At 49.2% G+C, this 16,766-nt stretch overlaps 3 protein-coding genes and 1 long non-coding RNA gene across 10 annotated transcripts; 2 read left to right on the top strand and 2 right to left on the bottom strand.

The window, feature by feature from the left end:
• The first annotated feature begins 361 nt into the window (after positions 1 to 361).
• lg20h6orf136 (linkage group 20 C6orf136 homolog) lies at positions 362 to 4,059 on the top strand. 2 transcript variants are annotated; one of them, XM_061267652.1, is made up of 7 exons: positions 362 to 465; positions 1,418 to 1,653; positions 1,722 to 2,396; positions 2,674 to 2,762; positions 2,828 to 3,028; positions 3,105 to 3,174; positions 3,251 to 4,059. In XM_061267652.1, exons 2-7 carry the CDS (start codon positions 1,549 to 1,551, stop codon positions 3,392 to 3,394), a joined length of 1,284 nt encoding a protein of 427 aa, XP_061123636.1. In that variant the 5' UTR covers positions 362 to 465; positions 1,418 to 1,548; the 3' UTR covers positions 3,395 to 4,059. The 2 variants fall into 2 exon arrangements, with proteins under 2 accessions (XP_061123636.1, XP_061123635.1); XM_061267651.1 differs by lacking the exon at positions 362 to 465 and adding an exon at positions 488 to 1,350.
• Positions 4,060 to 5,336: 1,277 nt separating this feature from the next.
• Positions 5,337 to 12,451, bottom strand: bag6l (BCL2 associated athanogene 6, like). Of its 6 annotated transcripts, none has more exons than XM_061266648.1 (22): positions 11,801 to 12,451; positions 11,605 to 11,722; positions 11,235 to 11,443; positions 11,093 to 11,152; positions 10,881 to 11,003; positions 10,469 to 10,782; positions 10,243 to 10,372; positions 9,887 to 10,081; positions 9,610 to 9,805; positions 9,493 to 9,540; positions 9,133 to 9,416; positions 8,485 to 8,677; positions 8,235 to 8,407; positions 8,096 to 8,149; positions 7,884 to 7,986; positions 7,687 to 7,811; positions 7,458 to 7,586; positions 7,054 to 7,269; positions 6,740 to 6,895; positions 6,445 to 6,552; positions 6,101 to 6,295; positions 5,337 to 5,986 (listed from the first exon to the last, which is right to left on the bottom strand). In XM_061266648.1, exons 1-22 carry the CDS (start codon positions 11,876 to 11,878, stop codon positions 5,888 to 5,890), a joined length of 3,306 nt encoding a protein of 1,101 aa, XP_061122632.1. In that variant the 5' UTR covers positions 11,879 to 12,451; the 3' UTR covers positions 5,337 to 5,887. The 6 variants fall into 6 exon arrangements, 5 of the variants coding, with proteins under 5 accessions (XP_061122632.1, XP_061122636.1, XP_061122635.1 ...); XM_061266652.1 differs by having other exon boundaries at positions 6,101 to 6,247; XM_061266651.1 differs by having other exon boundaries at positions 9,133 to 9,404.
• Positions 12,452 to 13,302: 851 nt separating this feature from the next.
• si:ch211-152p11.4 (regulator of G-protein signaling 8) lies at positions 13,303 to 15,754 on the top strand. Its single transcript, XM_061266657.1, has 5 exons — positions 13,303 to 13,785; positions 13,850 to 13,899; positions 13,971 to 14,104; positions 15,224 to 15,390; positions 15,456 to 15,754. The coding sequence occupies exons 1-5, from the start codon at positions 13,303 to 13,305 to the stop codon at positions 15,624 to 15,626; spliced, it is 1,005 nt and encodes a 334-aa protein (XP_061122641.1). The 3' UTR covers positions 15,627 to 15,754.
• LOC133144163 (uncharacterized) lies at positions 13,399 to 15,508 on the bottom strand. The gene is made up of 3 exons (XR_009710605.1): positions 15,367 to 15,508; positions 15,201 to 15,293; positions 13,399 to 13,539 (listed from the first exon to the last, which is right to left on the bottom strand). It is a non-coding gene; the product is annotated as an uncharacterized LOC133144163 (long non-coding RNA).
• Positions 15,755 to 16,766: the final 1,012 nt, after the last annotated feature.

Genomic DNA, 16,766 nt, shown 5'->3' with positions numbered 1-16,766 from the left:
TGAATGATTATTTCGACGATATAATGCACAAGTGTGTGTGCCTTCTGCATTCACGTTGTGTGCCGTTCTAGATGATCGATAGACGGAAGCTATTTGGATTTCCGACATCCCCAAACAAACACCAAATCTCCGTGCAGACTGAGCAAAGATGGCACGTTCCGTTCACGTCAAAGACAATTGGAGGAAAGTTCAAAAGCCAACGATTGTCAGCACTCTTGCACTCGTTTTAGCAGCAAACCCAACCGGACAGAACTCGGAAGGCCAAACTAGGGCTATTGCGATTTGCCCACAGTCCCTGAAGGTAGCAGACGTCGTCCTGCGGGGCGGGGCTAGCGGGGCTAGCGGGGCGGGGCGGGGCTAACGGGGCTAGCGGGGCGGGGCGGGACGTGTTTGGACTCACTGCCTGCCTGCCTGCCTGCCTGCCTGACTGACTGGCAAGGGCACCCAAGACTGGATGTCACTGGTGTAAGTCAGCGCTAATTAAGAGCACGATCTTACAGGATAACCTTACAGTATATGGGAATACTGCGCGTGTTGTCAGTAGAACTATGGCCGACGTGTTATTAAATGATTCCATCACATGAAGCTAACGTGACGCTAACGTTTGTCTGTCCACGACTAGCTCGCTGCTAGTTAGCATAGCATTTGACCGTCCCGGTAGCTTGCTAGCTAGCGTTAGCCAACCGGCATATTAACCGGCCAAGTCATGTCAATATTGTGGATAAAAGGCGAGCTTATCGAGAGGACATTTGCTCTTTGGGCCTAAGCGCCCATCTGGGGGAAATAATGCACCTTTGCAATGGAAATCGGAGCTCAGTTGATGCCTCCGAGGTTAATAACGGACGACGTCGGATTCAGTTGCGTTTAAGAACTGTTGCATTTCACGTGTAAGTAATAAAAGTAAGATTTCTCACGCCAAAATGGAGCCTGTCCACTAACCGTGTGTCGATCACATTCATATTGTCAGTCTACGTGATAACGTCCCCTTATTATCATCATCACATCGTATTTACATCGCATTGTTCGAATCTGATCAAAGTCGATCCATCTACAATAGGAACTCATGGGCTTTTTAGATTTTCCTCCTCAGTTTTTCTCTCCCATACTGGAAGAGAAGAACAGTTGTAGAACCAGTTTGTTCTTGACTGGTTAATTCAATCTTAGCTGCCACTGCCGGCCGGTTGGCCGGCCGCTCCGTCCTTATTATAAGCTTGTGGTCTTCTGCATGCCATGTGCTAGTCGAGTCTTTGAAATGTCATTGCAGTCGTGCCAAAGCCAAAGATTTACTTCCCCATGAGAATCCTTGTCATGCAATTGCTATCATGTCACATATGAAGCCCAAATCCCAACGTAAGAATATTTCAAGCGACAGAGCCATGAAATGGAGTGAACTCCCCGCTAACTGTCTCTCTTTTAGGTTCTCGAGGGGGACGAGAACCGCAGCCGGAGTTTGGATTTCCCTTTCAACCATTTGAAGGCTGGTCGTCCATGGGACTTTGCAGCCTTGCTGCAGGTCATGGTGACGTACTGAGCAGGGTTGTGTGCTGAATGGCTGTCAGCAGAGGGGGCCTTCTGGCCTTCTGGGTGGGCTGCGTCCGCATCCACGGCAGAAGGCAGCCCATCACCGAGCACATCAGGAGTAGTCGTAGTCAGGTAATTATTAGCTGGCCGCGAATAACAGGAAGCCTTCCGTTCAATGGCGTTTGGTCTGTGTCTTTCAGCCGATCGATTTGCAGCGCCTCTGCCCAAGCCGTCCTCTCAGCAGTGCGTCATGGGCCCTGGCGTCGCCCAATTGCACGAGATGTCAGCAAGCGGTTGTGTCGCATCATCATCACGTCAGCTGGCCGCAGGGGGCCGCTTACCTGGACGACCACTGGGAGGAAGCGCTCGGCCTGTGCGTGCTGGTGCGGCCCAGTGAGTGGAGCGGCCTACGCACGGTGGTGGAGATCCCCCTCTTTGGTCAGACAAGAGCAGCAGAGGTTCCGGGAAGTCACGAGTCCACCGACTTTTCCTTCCTATTGACAACGGTGGACGGCAGCAGAGAGGATGACATCAGCATCGGCGGCGGCGGCAGCAGCTTGAGGAGAAGCGGCGCGCACGGCCCAAATCGACAGCACAGCTGTTTCGGGAGCCTCTTTGAAGCCGAGAGTTGCCCGGCGCCCTTCGTGTACGGCTCGCGCTTTTACTGTTTCCATTCCCCGGGAACAGACGCCACGGCCGGCGGCAGCCCCAACTCTCGGCAGGCTATTGGATCGGAGAGAAACAAGATGGAGGGGTTTCCCTGTCATCCCGACCCTGCGTATAGTCGGGATGTAAGAACAGAGGGCTCGCAAAATGAAGGAGACAATGAAGGAGAGCGAAAGCTGGCCGTGGCATATGACAGACTAAGGACGGAGGTAGGTAGGCAGGCAGGCACACTGTGACAAGATGCTTTATCTGAGATGGATGCGCGGCAGAGAAAGTCGCTGAATCTCACACCAAACTTCCATGCTTCTGTTGAGTTGTGCACTTGACAGCAGTTGAAAAGCTTCACGCTGCAGCGATTCCGTCAAATTGTGTGACAACTTTCCATTCTTGGAGTTTAGCAAAGAGAATGAGCATCTGTGTGAATGTCATCTGGTAAGAAATAAGCGCAGGTTGTCATACATGATCTTTTCAACCATTGTTTTACAGCTTCCAAATTTCTTCCGTAAGAATCACGACTATACCATGTACTCCCGTGACGTTGAATTCATCAACGGACTTGTCAACACCAAGACCAGGTAGTCGGAATATTGATGGTATTTCTTTTCTTTTCTTTTGTGACCGGCCCATCCATCTCTTGCAGGGGACGTGCCATCTACCGACTCAGCACTTCGCTGTGGCGCCTGCTGTGTCTGTTCTATTTCATTGACGTCCGGCTGGAGGTGCTGAAACTGACCAAGCACGTGGAAGACGGGACCATTAAGGCTCGCTGGAGGCTCCGGGGCCTTCCCTTCCTGACACTGATGCTTCGCTTCTACCGCAAAGACAAATCACACCTGTACAGGTAGCACCAGACTCTCTTGGGTCCATTTGAAAGCAACCCGTCCATACGTGACTGATTGGCATCTTATCTGCTCCAGCTCCTACGACGCTTTCTCCACATTCTACATAGGACGCGATGGACTCATCCATTGTCATCAAGTTGAAAAGGTAAGAAAGTAGCTGCGGAGCTGGCTTGGCAGCTTAGGTGGGCTCGGTCCGGTTTTCAACTTTTTCGATTGTGCAGGTGATGCCAGCTCAGCCCCCGGCCCTGCCCAGAGTCACGTCCCTCCTGGCCAGCGCTTTAGTAGCTCTGGGGGTGGAGGAAAACCGACCCGCCCTCAATCTGCTGCCCTCCCTCTTGTCATCACTGCGGCAGCTCCGAGAATGACGGACGCACGGCGCTTGGAGCCAAATCATGTCACGCTGAAGGTCCGCAAGACTCTTTCTTTGGCATTATAGCAACAAGAGCTGTAGCACAACCCGTGATCTCCTTGCTTTATCACTTAGTACACTTACTAACTGACCGAGTGTTGTGAAAATGCTACAACATGCAACTTTGGTTTACCATCGCCAAGTTCATTGTTGATGGATGGAGATGCACTGGAAGGATGTTGAATTGGGTCTTCTTCCATATCTTTTCGTCTGCATTGCTAGATGTTCATCATCATCATCATCATATCTTCTCGCATACTGTTTCCCTCGAATACGCCGTTAAACATTGTCACGGTAGATGTTTGAAGCTTAAAAAGCTGTCCATGTGCACTATGATGGCATTGGGGGAAAAAAACAACCTTCCAAACGGACTAAATCACTTCACATACTTCACGGGAAAGTGTAGACTTAGCTAGATACTATACTATTTAGTCTTGTGTACTTTATTTAATGTCAAATATTACTTTGCACACGAGTGCGCCACTAAATCTGCTTGATTTAACTTTCACGTGTGCTTTTTGCATGACCTTTCCCCATACACAAATGAAGTCACGACAAGACTTTGATCCACCCAGACTTGTTCTAGTTGATATTCAATAAAGTTCCCAATAATGACAACAATTGTTGACTCTTTCATGCTGACATAAATGATGTCCGCAATGTAAATAAAATGACGCCAATAAGTGATTAAAGCAGCTTTGGCGTCCTCGTAGGGTGACTAGATTTGGGGTTCTGAAAAATGAGGACAGCCAATCAGGAGATGGGGGTGATGTGGCACTTTTCACTTTCAGTGCGCCCCACTATTTGAGAAGCACTGGCCTAGGTGACTGATTCACAATTTGGTTTTGTCTGATATCAGAGATTAAATAAAGAAAACCAACTGGCTGATTGATTTGTTTTAATTGAGAGGAAAAAAAAACAGCAAAAGCATTTCACTAGCTGACCAGGAGATGGCAACAGCGTGGCATCTGAAGACCATGGATTGTTTGTTCTGCTATAGCCTAGGTGACTGATTCACAATTTGGTTTTGTCTGATAATAGATATTAAATAAAGAAAACCAACTGGCTAATTGATTTGTTTTAATTGAGAGAAAAAAAAACATCAGCAAAAGCATTTCACTAACTGACCAGGAGATGGCGACAGCGCGGCATCTGAAGACCATGGATCGTTCTGCTATGCCGGTTTAAAAAAAAAAAAAAAAAACGTAATTAGCTAGGGGTCAAAGGTCAAAGTTTACGGTTCAAAGTTCACCCAGGGGTCAAAGGTCGGTTCAAAGTTCACCCAGGGGTCAAAGGTCGGTTCAAAGTTCACGGGGTCATGTGCACATTTTCGATTTTTAACTAGAGTTGAAAGTTCAGGGTTCAAAGGTCACCCAGGGGTCACCACGGGGTCACCGCGGGGTCACCGCGGGGTCACCGCGGGTTCAAAGTTCAGGGTTCACTTTTTTTTTTTTTTTTTTTTTTTTTTTAGGTTAACCTTTATTTAACCCAGTGCTTCTCAATTATTTTCTGTTACGCCCCCCCCTAGCAAGAAGAAAACTATTCGCGCCCCCCCTCCCCACCGTGACTATCCTAACTTGTCTTGTAAGTCGTAAAATGTTGCACTGTCGCAAACGTGACAGAAGTAACAATGAGAGCGCCACTGCCCCCTGCTGTAGTAAACGTGCAATTACACTTTATTCTAGTACTGCCAAAAGAAAAGCCTGTTCCCCAGGGTCACACGCGCCCCCCCAGGAATAGCACGCTTAATAGGTGCGCTTAACGAGGGAATCCCTTGGAAAACATATTGGAACGCGGCCCCGGGGACTAGTGCTTGATTGATACCTGTGACCTTTGACCATGATACCGTTTTATGTGATGTCCGAAATAAATAAATACATAAAGAATGAACAAAGAAAGAGATTTGAAATAAGAGACTTTATTTCCATCCATCCATCCGCTTGTTGCGTGATCCAAATATTGATGTAATATCCCTTCACTGCACCGACCCGACCGGGAAGCTGATCTAATACTGCTATGGAACATGATTAAAGCTCAATATAAAAGAGTAAAATACAAATGAGTGAAAAAATCATCATGTCAAATACAAATGAGTTAAAGCATTTTTCATCCGATGTAATGATGAGGCGGGTTATAACATGAAGCTCAACTTGACAGCAATTTAAAAGCTAACGTGACACGTTTGTACTGTAACATGTTTTATATCTTCTAAGAAAACATTTTGTATTTCATTTTCTAAATACGTTCCAAATGCTCACTGGTATTGAATCTTTTTTGAATACGAGTAGGAGTATATGAGTATGAGTACGAGTATGTCAAATGAAAGCATCCGTCACACAAATATTTGAGCACAGGAACACACGCACGCGCACGCACACACACAGACACAGACACACACACAGACACACACTTGACTCGTGTTCACATTCTGCTATGCATCTTGGGCAGATTAAGAGTCATCCGAGGAGAAAGCTCGATGCGTGTTGGGGAACTTCTGAGCGTTGTAGTCGGGATCTGCGAGCACTCGCGCTTTGATGTCCTTCTTGACCTTGGAAGCAAAGACACAAAGCTTCGTTTTACACCTACCTAAGTGGGGGCGGCAAAATCAAGCATAACAATCTTTGGCTAGCTAGCTAGCTAGCTAGCTCATCCATCCCCTTGCCTGTGTGGCATAGGCATCCTGCAAATGGGAACCCTCCAGCTCTCCCTGGAGGCTGTTTGCGGCAGTAAGCGGCAGGGCTCCGGCAGAGCGAGCGGCTCGACTGACGGCGTCCGACAAGGAGAGGCTGGGTCCTTGGCCCTGCGTCATCTGAGGAGGGAGGGAAAGCGCGCTGCCATCACGGACCGTTCCTTTCCACTGTTTGGTAAACAGTTGGGGACATTTAGAAGAACAACCATCCGGTTAGCAGAGCAGAGCAGAGCAGTCAGTGAGGGTTAGGGTTAGGGTCAGTCCTGGCCCACTCCTCAATTACAGTGGGAAAATATCAAGGCGCTTTGAATGTGGACCTTTCTCCTCTTAGCGGGCATCCCCTGGAGGTAGGCGTCAGACAGCGGCGGCTGTGCTCGCAGCTTCCTTTGAGAATGCACATCGTGCCTGATGATTGGAACCCATTCCTGTGGGAAACATTTGCCCAGGTTCAAATTGGAATTGGCCTTTTGACGAGACAATGGACTTTACGTCTAGTCAGAGTCAGAGTCAGCTTCGTTGTCAATTCCTTCCGCAACACTGATGACATTGTTTTCGGAAAGTCATTTCTGCTTTGGATCAATCAATCAAAATCATTCCCTTTCTTGGACATACCGGTGGAAGCGACGCTGCCCACGGCTCCACCTCCTGGGTCGGCTCCGGACGTCCGGGCGGGGTCACGGCAGATCCCGGGGGCGTGTTCTCTCGGCCGTCGCCGGACCATGCGTTGGCCTCCTCTGCTGTGGTTGCTGGAGATAAAGTCTCCTCCATCTAGAACACAGATAGAAAGTGAGTGTCCTCAGCTTTCCATGACGACTCACTGACTCACTCACTCACTGACTCCCTCCACTTTGACTTAGGTGGAAATTCATAGGATATATGCAATGGCCACTCAACTCAATTGCTTCAAGAGAAACTTTCTATTTCACCTCTACATTCTGACTCTCAGCTGGCTGTTGTCCAGTGTCTGCTTCTGCTGCTGCTGATTTTGCTGCTGCTGATTTTGCTGCTGCTGCTGCTGCTGATTTTGCTGCTGCTGCTGCTGCTGCTGATTTTGCTGCTGCTGCTGATTTTGCTGCTGCTGCTGATTTTGCTGCTGCTGCTTCTGCTGCTGCTGCTGCCGCTGCCGCTGCCCTCCGGTCGTCCTGAAAAGGCATCAACGTTGATCAATGTTGTGAAAGCAAACACGGATGATGCTGCTGCGTCGAATACATTGGCAGCGGCGTAACACGACACGGCGAGCTCTCGTAGCATTTCAGTAAAGGCATCCGTCATGTCAACACCAAAGACGTGGGGGGCCGGGCCGGCCCCTCGGTCGGTGCTTTGCGCTTACCGATACGACATAGCGCTGAATGTGATCCCGGGTAACTGGGTTGTCCTCCAGAATATCCTGCAACCTCATGGAGATCATACCGGTCAAACAGTTCAACAAACTGGGATTACCTAGGGAGAACATTCTCCTCTGCAAACACACAGAGCAAGGAGAACTGAGTTCCTTGACTCGTCCAAAGAAAAAGGCTTCTTATTGAAATAGACATTCATGGATTGTGTGGTGTACTAACAATGCGGCGGGTGATGACAGCGGTCAGAGCTCTCTGTTCTCCTCCCAGACAATACAAGTTGAGGGCAAGACACTCAAACAGACCTTGGGTGCACAGCAACAGCAGAGAGGGGCCAAAGGTGGCATCTGAAGTAAAAAGGAGAGCAAACTAAGGAGTCACGCACACGCACACACAGGCTTCCACTTGAAGTGACTTACCATTGCAGCGCAGCACATGTGAGGCTATCACTGCGAGCTGTCGCCTGAGGAAAGCTAGGTTGCTCTGAACGATGTCCACTCCACGGCGTACGGCCACATTTGACTAGGGAACAAACAATCATGTGGCCAACTGTCACTTACTTCTCACTCCACGCTCAATACATGAACGAGGTGAAAGGGTATCGTTTGCGTTAGAGGATGGATGTCCTTACAAAGCTCTCCGCAATGAACCCCTCCAGACCATTGATGAGGTCATCAGCTGCTCTCTTCATTCAGAGCAAGCAAGAAGAAGAAGAACAACAACAAAACGTGATTATTGACGACGAGCGCATCCGTCACGACAGCACTTACAGCTACGTTGGCGTCAGTGGGCTCTTGGCCGCCGCCCAGGTAGTGATGGGTGAAGAATTCAGTCAGCTGGGGCCCGATGCGGCTCAGAGGCTGATCGCTTCCGTGAAGCAACAGCACCATGTCCATCATGGAAAAGCTCTGACACACCATAGACAACAGGTCGCCAAAGAAGCCTGCCAATGACAACTAGTTCAAATAGGGAGCCACGGCTGATCCCGGTTTAGTCTTTTCTCCCTTCGTTCACACGTACCCGTGTCCCCTCCCCATTCAGGTGTGAAGATATTGCTGCTCTGAGAAAGTCTCTGAATAAACTGTGCGATGCTCTCTCCGTTGCCATGCTGTGCCCCGGTCATCGTCGACAGCGCTGCTTGCACGAGGCCGGGTAAAACCTCCGGGTCCAATCTCCGCCTCGTGGACTCTTCCGCCGTGTCGCCGGCAGCTGGCTACAAAATACATAAGCCACACAAATCACGGTTGGTTAGTCTAAAAAAAAAAAAAAAAAGGGGCAAAAAGGACTTCTTGGCCACCTTTTTAATATTCCTCATTTGATTAGGATGCCTTCTGAGCTCATTAAGAACTTGCTTCATAAATACAGAAAAGATGAGCAAAATGTAAAGCTGTTTCAACGAACCAGGACAAAGTCTGACATGTTCTGAAATAAGCCAGGCAGGGTAGAGTGACAGTGATGGAGGGTGCCACTCCAGAAGCACTTGTCACATTCACTGATGTCATAAGTCACTCCTTCGTTTTGTATTTTTCCAACAGAGAAGTGAAACAGATCAAGGGTGTTGAACTCTGCAATGGCGTTGTAAACGTTTCATTCTTGTGATTGGCACCAAAGCAAAATGGACTCTGTCAAGGCTTTGGCGAGCTTTGCTTTTTCAATCACTCAATTCACCTGTCCTGCTTGTTGGCCTGCTCCAGGCATCGCAGCTCGGAAGTTGTTGGAGGTCCCTCTCGTTCCCATAGGATGTGAGATATGGGGGGAGAACGGTGGTCTGGTGAAGATCGCTCTGGCCTGAGCGGGCGGCGCCGAAGAAGCCATCCCTTCATGACCGACTGCGGAGCCCGTCGTGCGTGTCGCTTGATTGGCTGAAACCGCCGGCGGCGGCGGCGCCGCCACGGTGGCTGCTTGGTGGGAGATCTGCTGGACGATGGCTTGCATGAACTCTGCGGGCAAGCCTGGCAAGTTAATAGATGGATGCAAAGTTTACTTTTAGCATAGCAAGTATCAATGTTACTCCAAAGACGCACTCACCTGGTTGCACTGAACTTGTGGCATTTGGCGGTCCAGAACTTGTATCACCTGTCAATAGCAGAATATTTCAACCGGATGCCGCAACAAGCACAATTTGTCTTTGTCGTAAAGAAATACCATCAATGTTCATATGCATCATGACGACAGGCTCCATAGTCTGGTGGGCGATCCTGATCACCCGGGCTCCTTCCGTGGTCTCGTTGGCACGAGGAGGAGGCGGCGGCGGAGCCTGCGCCGAAGGGAGGTGATCTGATCGAGATGGCCGGCCAAGATTTTCCCCAGCAGGTCCTCCGTTTGCCGTTCCCACGTTTACCTTAGGAAAGGCCACAAAACCATTGTGTCGGCCTCGAGAACAATCTCCACCGTCGGCGCGAGCGACAACATGTCGACTCACCGGAATGGGCACGTGCGGCGGCAGAGCGGACCGGACTAGGACAGGATGGCTATGCCGGAGCACATACAGGTGACGTGGAGGAGGGCTCGCCAGGTTGCAGCGAAGCTCACCCAGCACAATCAAAGCATTGCCCAGAAGACGTAGCGCATCTCCAGCCATGTTGAGAAGGCGTTGATCCTCATCTCGTTCCTGTGTCTTAGATTCGTATCATATTGCATTCCTCAAATGCTTTGGGCACTTCTGACATGAACACCTTTGATACCGATGATCATCTTTTCCTTTTGTCTTATCAATTGATCACGTGAAGAAGAACACGAAACATTTGCCTCGTTAGTCCGCCATGAGCATGCCCTTACATTGTTGTTGTAGTCTGCCGACGTGGCCGCCCCGAGGATGGAGTGGGTCCTCTCTATGAAAGGACGTAACCTCTCCTCCACCCTCCACACCTCAGACAGAATAGCAACAAACTCTGCTGGCCTCAGGTGACTGTCAACAAACACAAAATCCTTCTTTCTTTGGAATAGTCCATGAGACGCTTTCATGGGTTCTTATCCTGCCTACTTTGTGGGTGACACTACTTACTTGGGTGCTGTGTCGGGTGCCCCTTCAGTCTGTGTTGAGGTGGATGCTGCTGCTGCTGGTGGTGCTGCTGCTGGTGGTGCTGCTGCTGCTGCTGCTGGTGCTGCTGCTACTGCTGCTGGTGCTGCTGGTGCTGCTGCTGCTGGTGCTGCTGCTGCTGGTGCTGCTGCTGCTGGTGGTGCTGCTGCTGATGCAGCAGGGGGAGCATTGGTTTCCATGGGTAGTGATTCTTCAGCGATTCTGCCCGACGGTGACGATGCTGTTGAGGATGAAGAGGTGCGAGGCAACTCGGATTCTGCCTGCGAACTGGAAACACCCTGCAAAACAAACACGTCAAGTCACCCACTTATTGCACAAATCATAACATTGGCCACGGCCCCTCTTTTCTTTTGAGGGGGTGATAGTGCAAAATGACCTCCAGCCTTTGGATCAGAGCGTGAGCACTCCGAAGCAGGTTCTCAGCCAGTTGCACCCTCATCCGAGCTTCGCTCTGCACCGACTGGTCCAAATTAATCTGCACGTTCAGCGAGCCGTTGCTCTACACACGCAAACACCTATCAGCTTTTGAGGATGGATGAATGAATGTTGCCGTATTGAAAAAGATTGGTGAGAATGATGAGCCTTTACCCCTGGGCTGGTGCTGACCCGGGCATTTCTTCCAGACTCACCTAATCCAGGCATCATCTGCTGAACAGAAATTTCAAGTATCGAAGGCAAATGTCATTTCCCTAACATGATATGGGCCAGTGTCGACTTAGTAGATTAGCACCTGCACGGCTTGGGGTTCCAACAAGTTGACAGGGAGGTTGAAAGTCCCGAGCATCACGTAACCGTTGCGATCTTGAGGTGGCGAGGCGGCAATATGACCGCTGCTGTCATCTGCTGTCCCTTCATTGGATACCTCCGCACCCCCCGAGCCGGTCACGGTGCTTCGAGGTGGGGCACGCTCCACCAAATGAATCACCTTTCCGTGTACATCTGAAGGAGAAATATTGAGGTCAACGAGGCGGCGGCGGCGGCACTTTCATGACATTGCGTGAAGCGACGCAAAAAGTTTGGCTTCTCGTCGTCCGACACATTCAGCCCCAATTAACACCCGTGTTGTTTGTTCATTGTTTGTTGTTGTTTGCCTTACTTACTGTACATAGTCAGCGTTTTGTCATCTTGTAGCACTCTGCCTTGGTAGATGAGCCGCTGCTTGTCCACTGGGATCTCCACCGATGACGCGATGTGCTCCTTGAACTGCCTCACAGTCATCTCATGGGCAACGGAGAGAACAGAACGGTCAAGCAAATGTGCCATGGACGAACTCATTCATGATGGCACCAGCATTACCTCGCCCCCGACTTGATAGCTCCTGCTCTGTGAATCCAGAGTCTTCACGGTGACATCAATTCGACTCAATTCCGCCATATTACAATGTTGGTATCCACAAGTAAGAGCTAATAATGTATACTACTGATCATTAAGGGCGTTGGCAAAGCAACGCCAGTATATTTCATATGTCAATCAAAGTGACGAGCCTCGTTATTGTTATTAGCCTCGGAGCGAGCGCGCTAACATTCCTAGCTACCAGGAACGAGCAAAATAACGAAGACACGTTTGACCGGTTATTTTAGCTGAAAACTAAAGTAACGCAGCATATGAATTATAAACCAGTCAAATGCGTTTGATTTCAAAAGTGACATGGAAGATAATTAGCGCACGCAGTTTGGTTCAAGAGCTAAGTAGCAGCCAGCCAGTTCCCAAAAATAATTCCACCGTGAGTGACGTCAAAGGACCCAAACGACGTCATAGGAGGCGTCTTTCGCATGCCTGAGCGTCTTTTCGTCAACGTAGCCAATTGTTCTACGTTGGACGGATTCAAAAGAAGAAAAAAAGGGGAAAAAAGGCATTGACGATATTGGAAATAAGCGAGTTGTTTACAAATTAAATATGCAATGCATTTTCAATATTTCGACCATGGTGCGATCACCTATGACAAGTTTAAGCATGATCTATTTGTTTTCTTGACCGTTTATGACTCGCTCGAGGACGAGTGTGTGTGTGTGTGCGCGCGTGCGTGCGCGTGCGTGCGCGTCCTCCCCGACAAGTTCAGACACACGTCAAGGTGTGGCGAGTCATGGGGAGGAGGCCAGTGCCTCAAGTGTCACTGGAAATACTTTGCGGAATTTTCCCCTCATGTCTTGTTGTCACCGTGTGACATGCATGGCTATCTTTTGAAGGGGGGAAGTCCCAATGCGACGGAGTAGCAAGAGTGTCGACGCTGGTTGAAGTCCTATTTTGCGAACTCTGAGCCTTTTATTGCTGCAAGCGCCACCCACGGGATCGGCAATGGAAAAAGCCTAAAACACCTGGAAAGAGAGGTAATCAAGTTTCATTCAATGATCTGAGCGAACGCATGTTAAATGTCTGTGGCAAAAATCGACCATTTACTATTTGTTTGTCACCCTACCCAACCCAACCCAACCCAAACCTGCCCTCCCTCCACTTTAGTTTCAAGTAAAGCCAAGGTGTGACTGACGATAAAGCATTCTGCTCAAATCAGTGCTTGCCTTGAATGCTCGAAGTCATTTCTGATGCCGTTCATCTCCACAAAGTTGAGATATGGCCAAATGACCACGACGTGAATAATTCCGACTCCGGCTTCACTTGTTTGTGCAACTCTTTCTATGACTCATTATTCCATTTGAACACTTCCCCAAACACCAACAATCATTCATTCAACAGCTTGCGCACCTTAACCTCTTTTTTTCTTTTTCTCCTCCTCCTCCTTCTGCTGCAGCTCCTTCCATTCCCTGCCCCTTACCTACCTACCTACCTACCTACCATCTCTCATGGCCAGTCTGCGGAGATTCAGCTCCGAGGGATCCCTCCTGGATCTTGATTCCTTCCCATGGAGGAAGACGGAACCAAAGAGAGCAGAGAAGGACAAGGGCCGAGAATCTGCCACATACTCACTTGCTGTTGCTCAAGTCCAGATGGATGGAGAGCAGCGTCCGATCGTTCAGGAGCCAAGTACCAAGAGAGAACTTGTTAAGGAGGTCAGTGTCAGTGTGGAGGACCTGAGAGAGCTGGACAAAAAGAGCAAGAGCCAGCTGGACGTTTGTGGCTTCGGCGAAGGCTATCGGGCCTACAGTGACGGCCAACTGGCCCCGGCTGCAAAGGGAAGCGCGGAGAGTGTGGAAAGAGATGAGCTCGCTTCTCCGTCCGCTTCACTTTTCTCCCAGCCGCCATTTTCGCCTAAATCTCAGCAGCGGCACCAGCATAAGGCCAAACTTTCTGCAGCTAAACTGCACCTGAAGAATCTGTTTGGCCAGGTAGCTCCCAAATTTAGACTTGCATGGTGAAGTACTCCCATGTTAATGATGTGATGTATTTCAGAGTCCCCATTCCTCAAACTCCAACCTTTCAAACACAGAACCCAAAGACGGGTACGAATGATACCATCTTGTTGCTTCCGCTGAAAACCTTTTTTGATGGCTCGTCTCTTTTGCGTCCACAGTGCCAAAGAGAGGAGGTCGCGCCTGCTCTTCATGCGTCAGTGGAGCCAGGTGGGCCACAACAGGAGTCACGCATTAAGTCGAGAAGAACTTGAAAAATGGGGCGAGTCCCTGGACTACCTGCTGGCCAGTCCCAGTGAGTACATACTCATCTGACTCGCTAGCCCCTCATTTCCTTGATTGAGCTTTCTTTTGTTGTTTTTCCTTTCTCTGGAATGCGTAGCCAGCTCAATGATTTCCTGTATCCTTGTGACGATGTACTAGATCATCTTAGAAACACACTTGGCCTCGGCGAGCCTGTTTTCAAAAGTCCTATGTTCCGAGTACAGGTTTGGTTAGCGTGACTACAAAAACGGGTAATGCACCTCAAATAATTTGTTTTGATATAAAAGAACCAGTGAAGTGGAGCTCGGAGAAAACCTTTCTACTTAGGGCTTATGAAATGTAAAGGGCTGAAGAGACCAAGCCGCAGATTTATTTGCGTTCATTTGATAACCTCAAAAGGTTCGACAGTCACCTCAAACCTGCAATCTAGTGAAAGCTCAAGTCTGAAAGTGTCGCTCGTTAACATCTCTTATTAAAGGAGGTCGTTCATCTATTCCTACTACCTAACCTACTGAGAGATTGCTCTGATCTTTGGCTTATCTTGATGACCTAAAAGGCAGGGACATGATGGTTTAAAAGGGTTATCAACATTAACAGACTGAAGAGCGTCTATCATTCGAGTCAAAGATTCCGGTCAGTGACGTTGGCCTTTAATGACGTCAGTCACTGAGTGCTGTGCAGTAAAGGCAGAAGAGCTGCAGGACTTCCTGAGGCAGCCTGCTGCTTGCTTCGATGAATAGACTTGATAGTAAGCACCTCCGCTGTTAGGAATTGCTTTCCTCTGTCTGTCTGTCCCAAAGCCTTTTCCTGTTGGAACTTGAGCTGGAAGCTGGTGCAAGATAGTTGTGAGATTTCCAACGACCTATTCCGATCACAAATCCAACTTCCGAGTAGGCATCGCTTCAGGCCCTCGTGACTTCATATCAATGCAAAGTGTGCAAAGTGGGAGTTGGAACTCGCACACTAGGTGCCGTATCAGCCCGCAAGTGCGGCACGGCAGGTGGGCCGTCATGCTCCGCCCTCGTCAAAAGTGGGGATGGTGGGAGAGTCGCATCAACACAATTGATGTTCCGCCCTCGTCAAAAGTGGGGATGGTGGGAGAGTTGATACTTAAGATTGATACTTACTCTCACCTTCCTCCTTCTCTCAGCCGGCCTTTCGGTGTTCGGGGCATTCCTACGTGCCGAGTTCAGTGAGGAGAATCTTCAGTTCTATCTGGCCTGCGAGCAGTACAAACAATCGTCGCACAACTTCAGCTTGCAAAGGAGGGCAAAGGACATCTGCGACACTTACATCCGGCCCGGTTCGCCTCGGGAGGTACGGACGGGCCTGCTTTTCTGCTCATCCTGGCCGCTCGTGGACTTACTTCTGTCTCCATCCAGGTGAACATCGATAGCAAGACCAGAGATCTGACCATCCGTCTGCTGCAGGCTCCCTCTCGCACGTCTCTGGCCCTCGCGCAGAAGCGCATCTACTCGCTGCTGGACACGGACTGTTATCACCGCTTCGTCCAGTCCAACATCTACCTCTCTTTACTCCGGGAGGCCCACTAGCAGAAGCCCAGCCCAGCCCAGCCGAGGCATTTTGATTGCAGATGGCCTCGGCCGCACCAAAAGGACTACTAGAGCAAGAATAATCATGTCATAATAAAAACACAAGAATAATAAATGAGATAAAAGACTGCTGAGAATAAAGCGATTCTTTTTTTAGAAAAATTTGCTGATATTACAAGAATCTAGAGACTGCCCTATATGAATTGGGTTATACCATTACACCGTATAATATTTGTAAAGAAAGGTAGTTTTTTCTTTGGACATTTGAACCATCGGAATTAAAGTGCTCATACCAATGCTTAGGGTGATGTTGTAAAACACCAACGTTGTGAACCACATTCTCGGTGTAAAGCAAATATTTCGCTTTTTGCTCTGACAAACATGAACGTGTGTGTCTTGAACCTGTGCGGAATTCCAAAGTGTTTTTGTGCAGCCCTTTCTTGTTAGGTTGGAAAAAGAAACGCTCACCCATTTCCGTGAGCCGTCAAAGTGCGCGTGGGGCTCTTTAATCATTAAACGCCTTTCGTGTCGCTGCCTAATGTATGCCGTTCCTCATTCACTTAGCCAGTTTCTTTTCCCAATGGAGAGGAAAAACAGGTTTAGCCAGACTATCTCTCTGCTCGGTGAGAAGCTACTACAAATGAAAGTCTGGTTGTTAAAGCAACACATGGTGCATTGCATCATACATCTGCCATCATTGCTCAAGAATGAGTCACAGTGCATGGGAAAATGCCACAGGGTCTGCCTGGCTGCCTGCCTGCCTGCGTGGCTGCCTGCCTGCGTGGCTGCCTGCCTGCCTGCCTGGCTGCCTGCGTGGCTGCCTGCCTGCCTGCCTGCCTGTCTGCGTGGCTACCTGCGTGCGTAGCTGCGTTTGTCTCCTGTCGGCTTCAATCCGAGTGGCAAAGGTCTTACAAGCCGCTTACTTTTCTTTCAGTAGAGTCAAGTGTAAGTTTGCAAACATTCTACTTGTCCATACTTTTCCCTTTCCAACTTACGTGTCACCCCAAAAATAGGATTCCAGGACAAAGTTGAATCTGTCTTTCCGGCCCTTGACTCTTCCCAGTGATTTACACCTTGTTTAAACGACGATTTGAAGGTGGGTCAAATCTTTTTTTTTTCCCCGACCGAGAAGAAAAGCAG

The sequence above is a fragment of the Syngnathus typhle genome, linkage group LG20 (assembly GCF_033458585.1).
Source record: "Syngnathus typhle isolate RoL2023-S1 ecotype Sweden linkage group LG20, RoL_Styp_1.0, whole genome shotgun sequence".
NCBI lineage: Eukaryota > Metazoa > Chordata > Actinopteri > Syngnathiformes > Syngnathidae > Syngnathus > Syngnathus typhle.
Note: the sequence above shows the minus strand (reverse complement) of the source record. Positions and strands in the feature narration are given on the sequence as shown.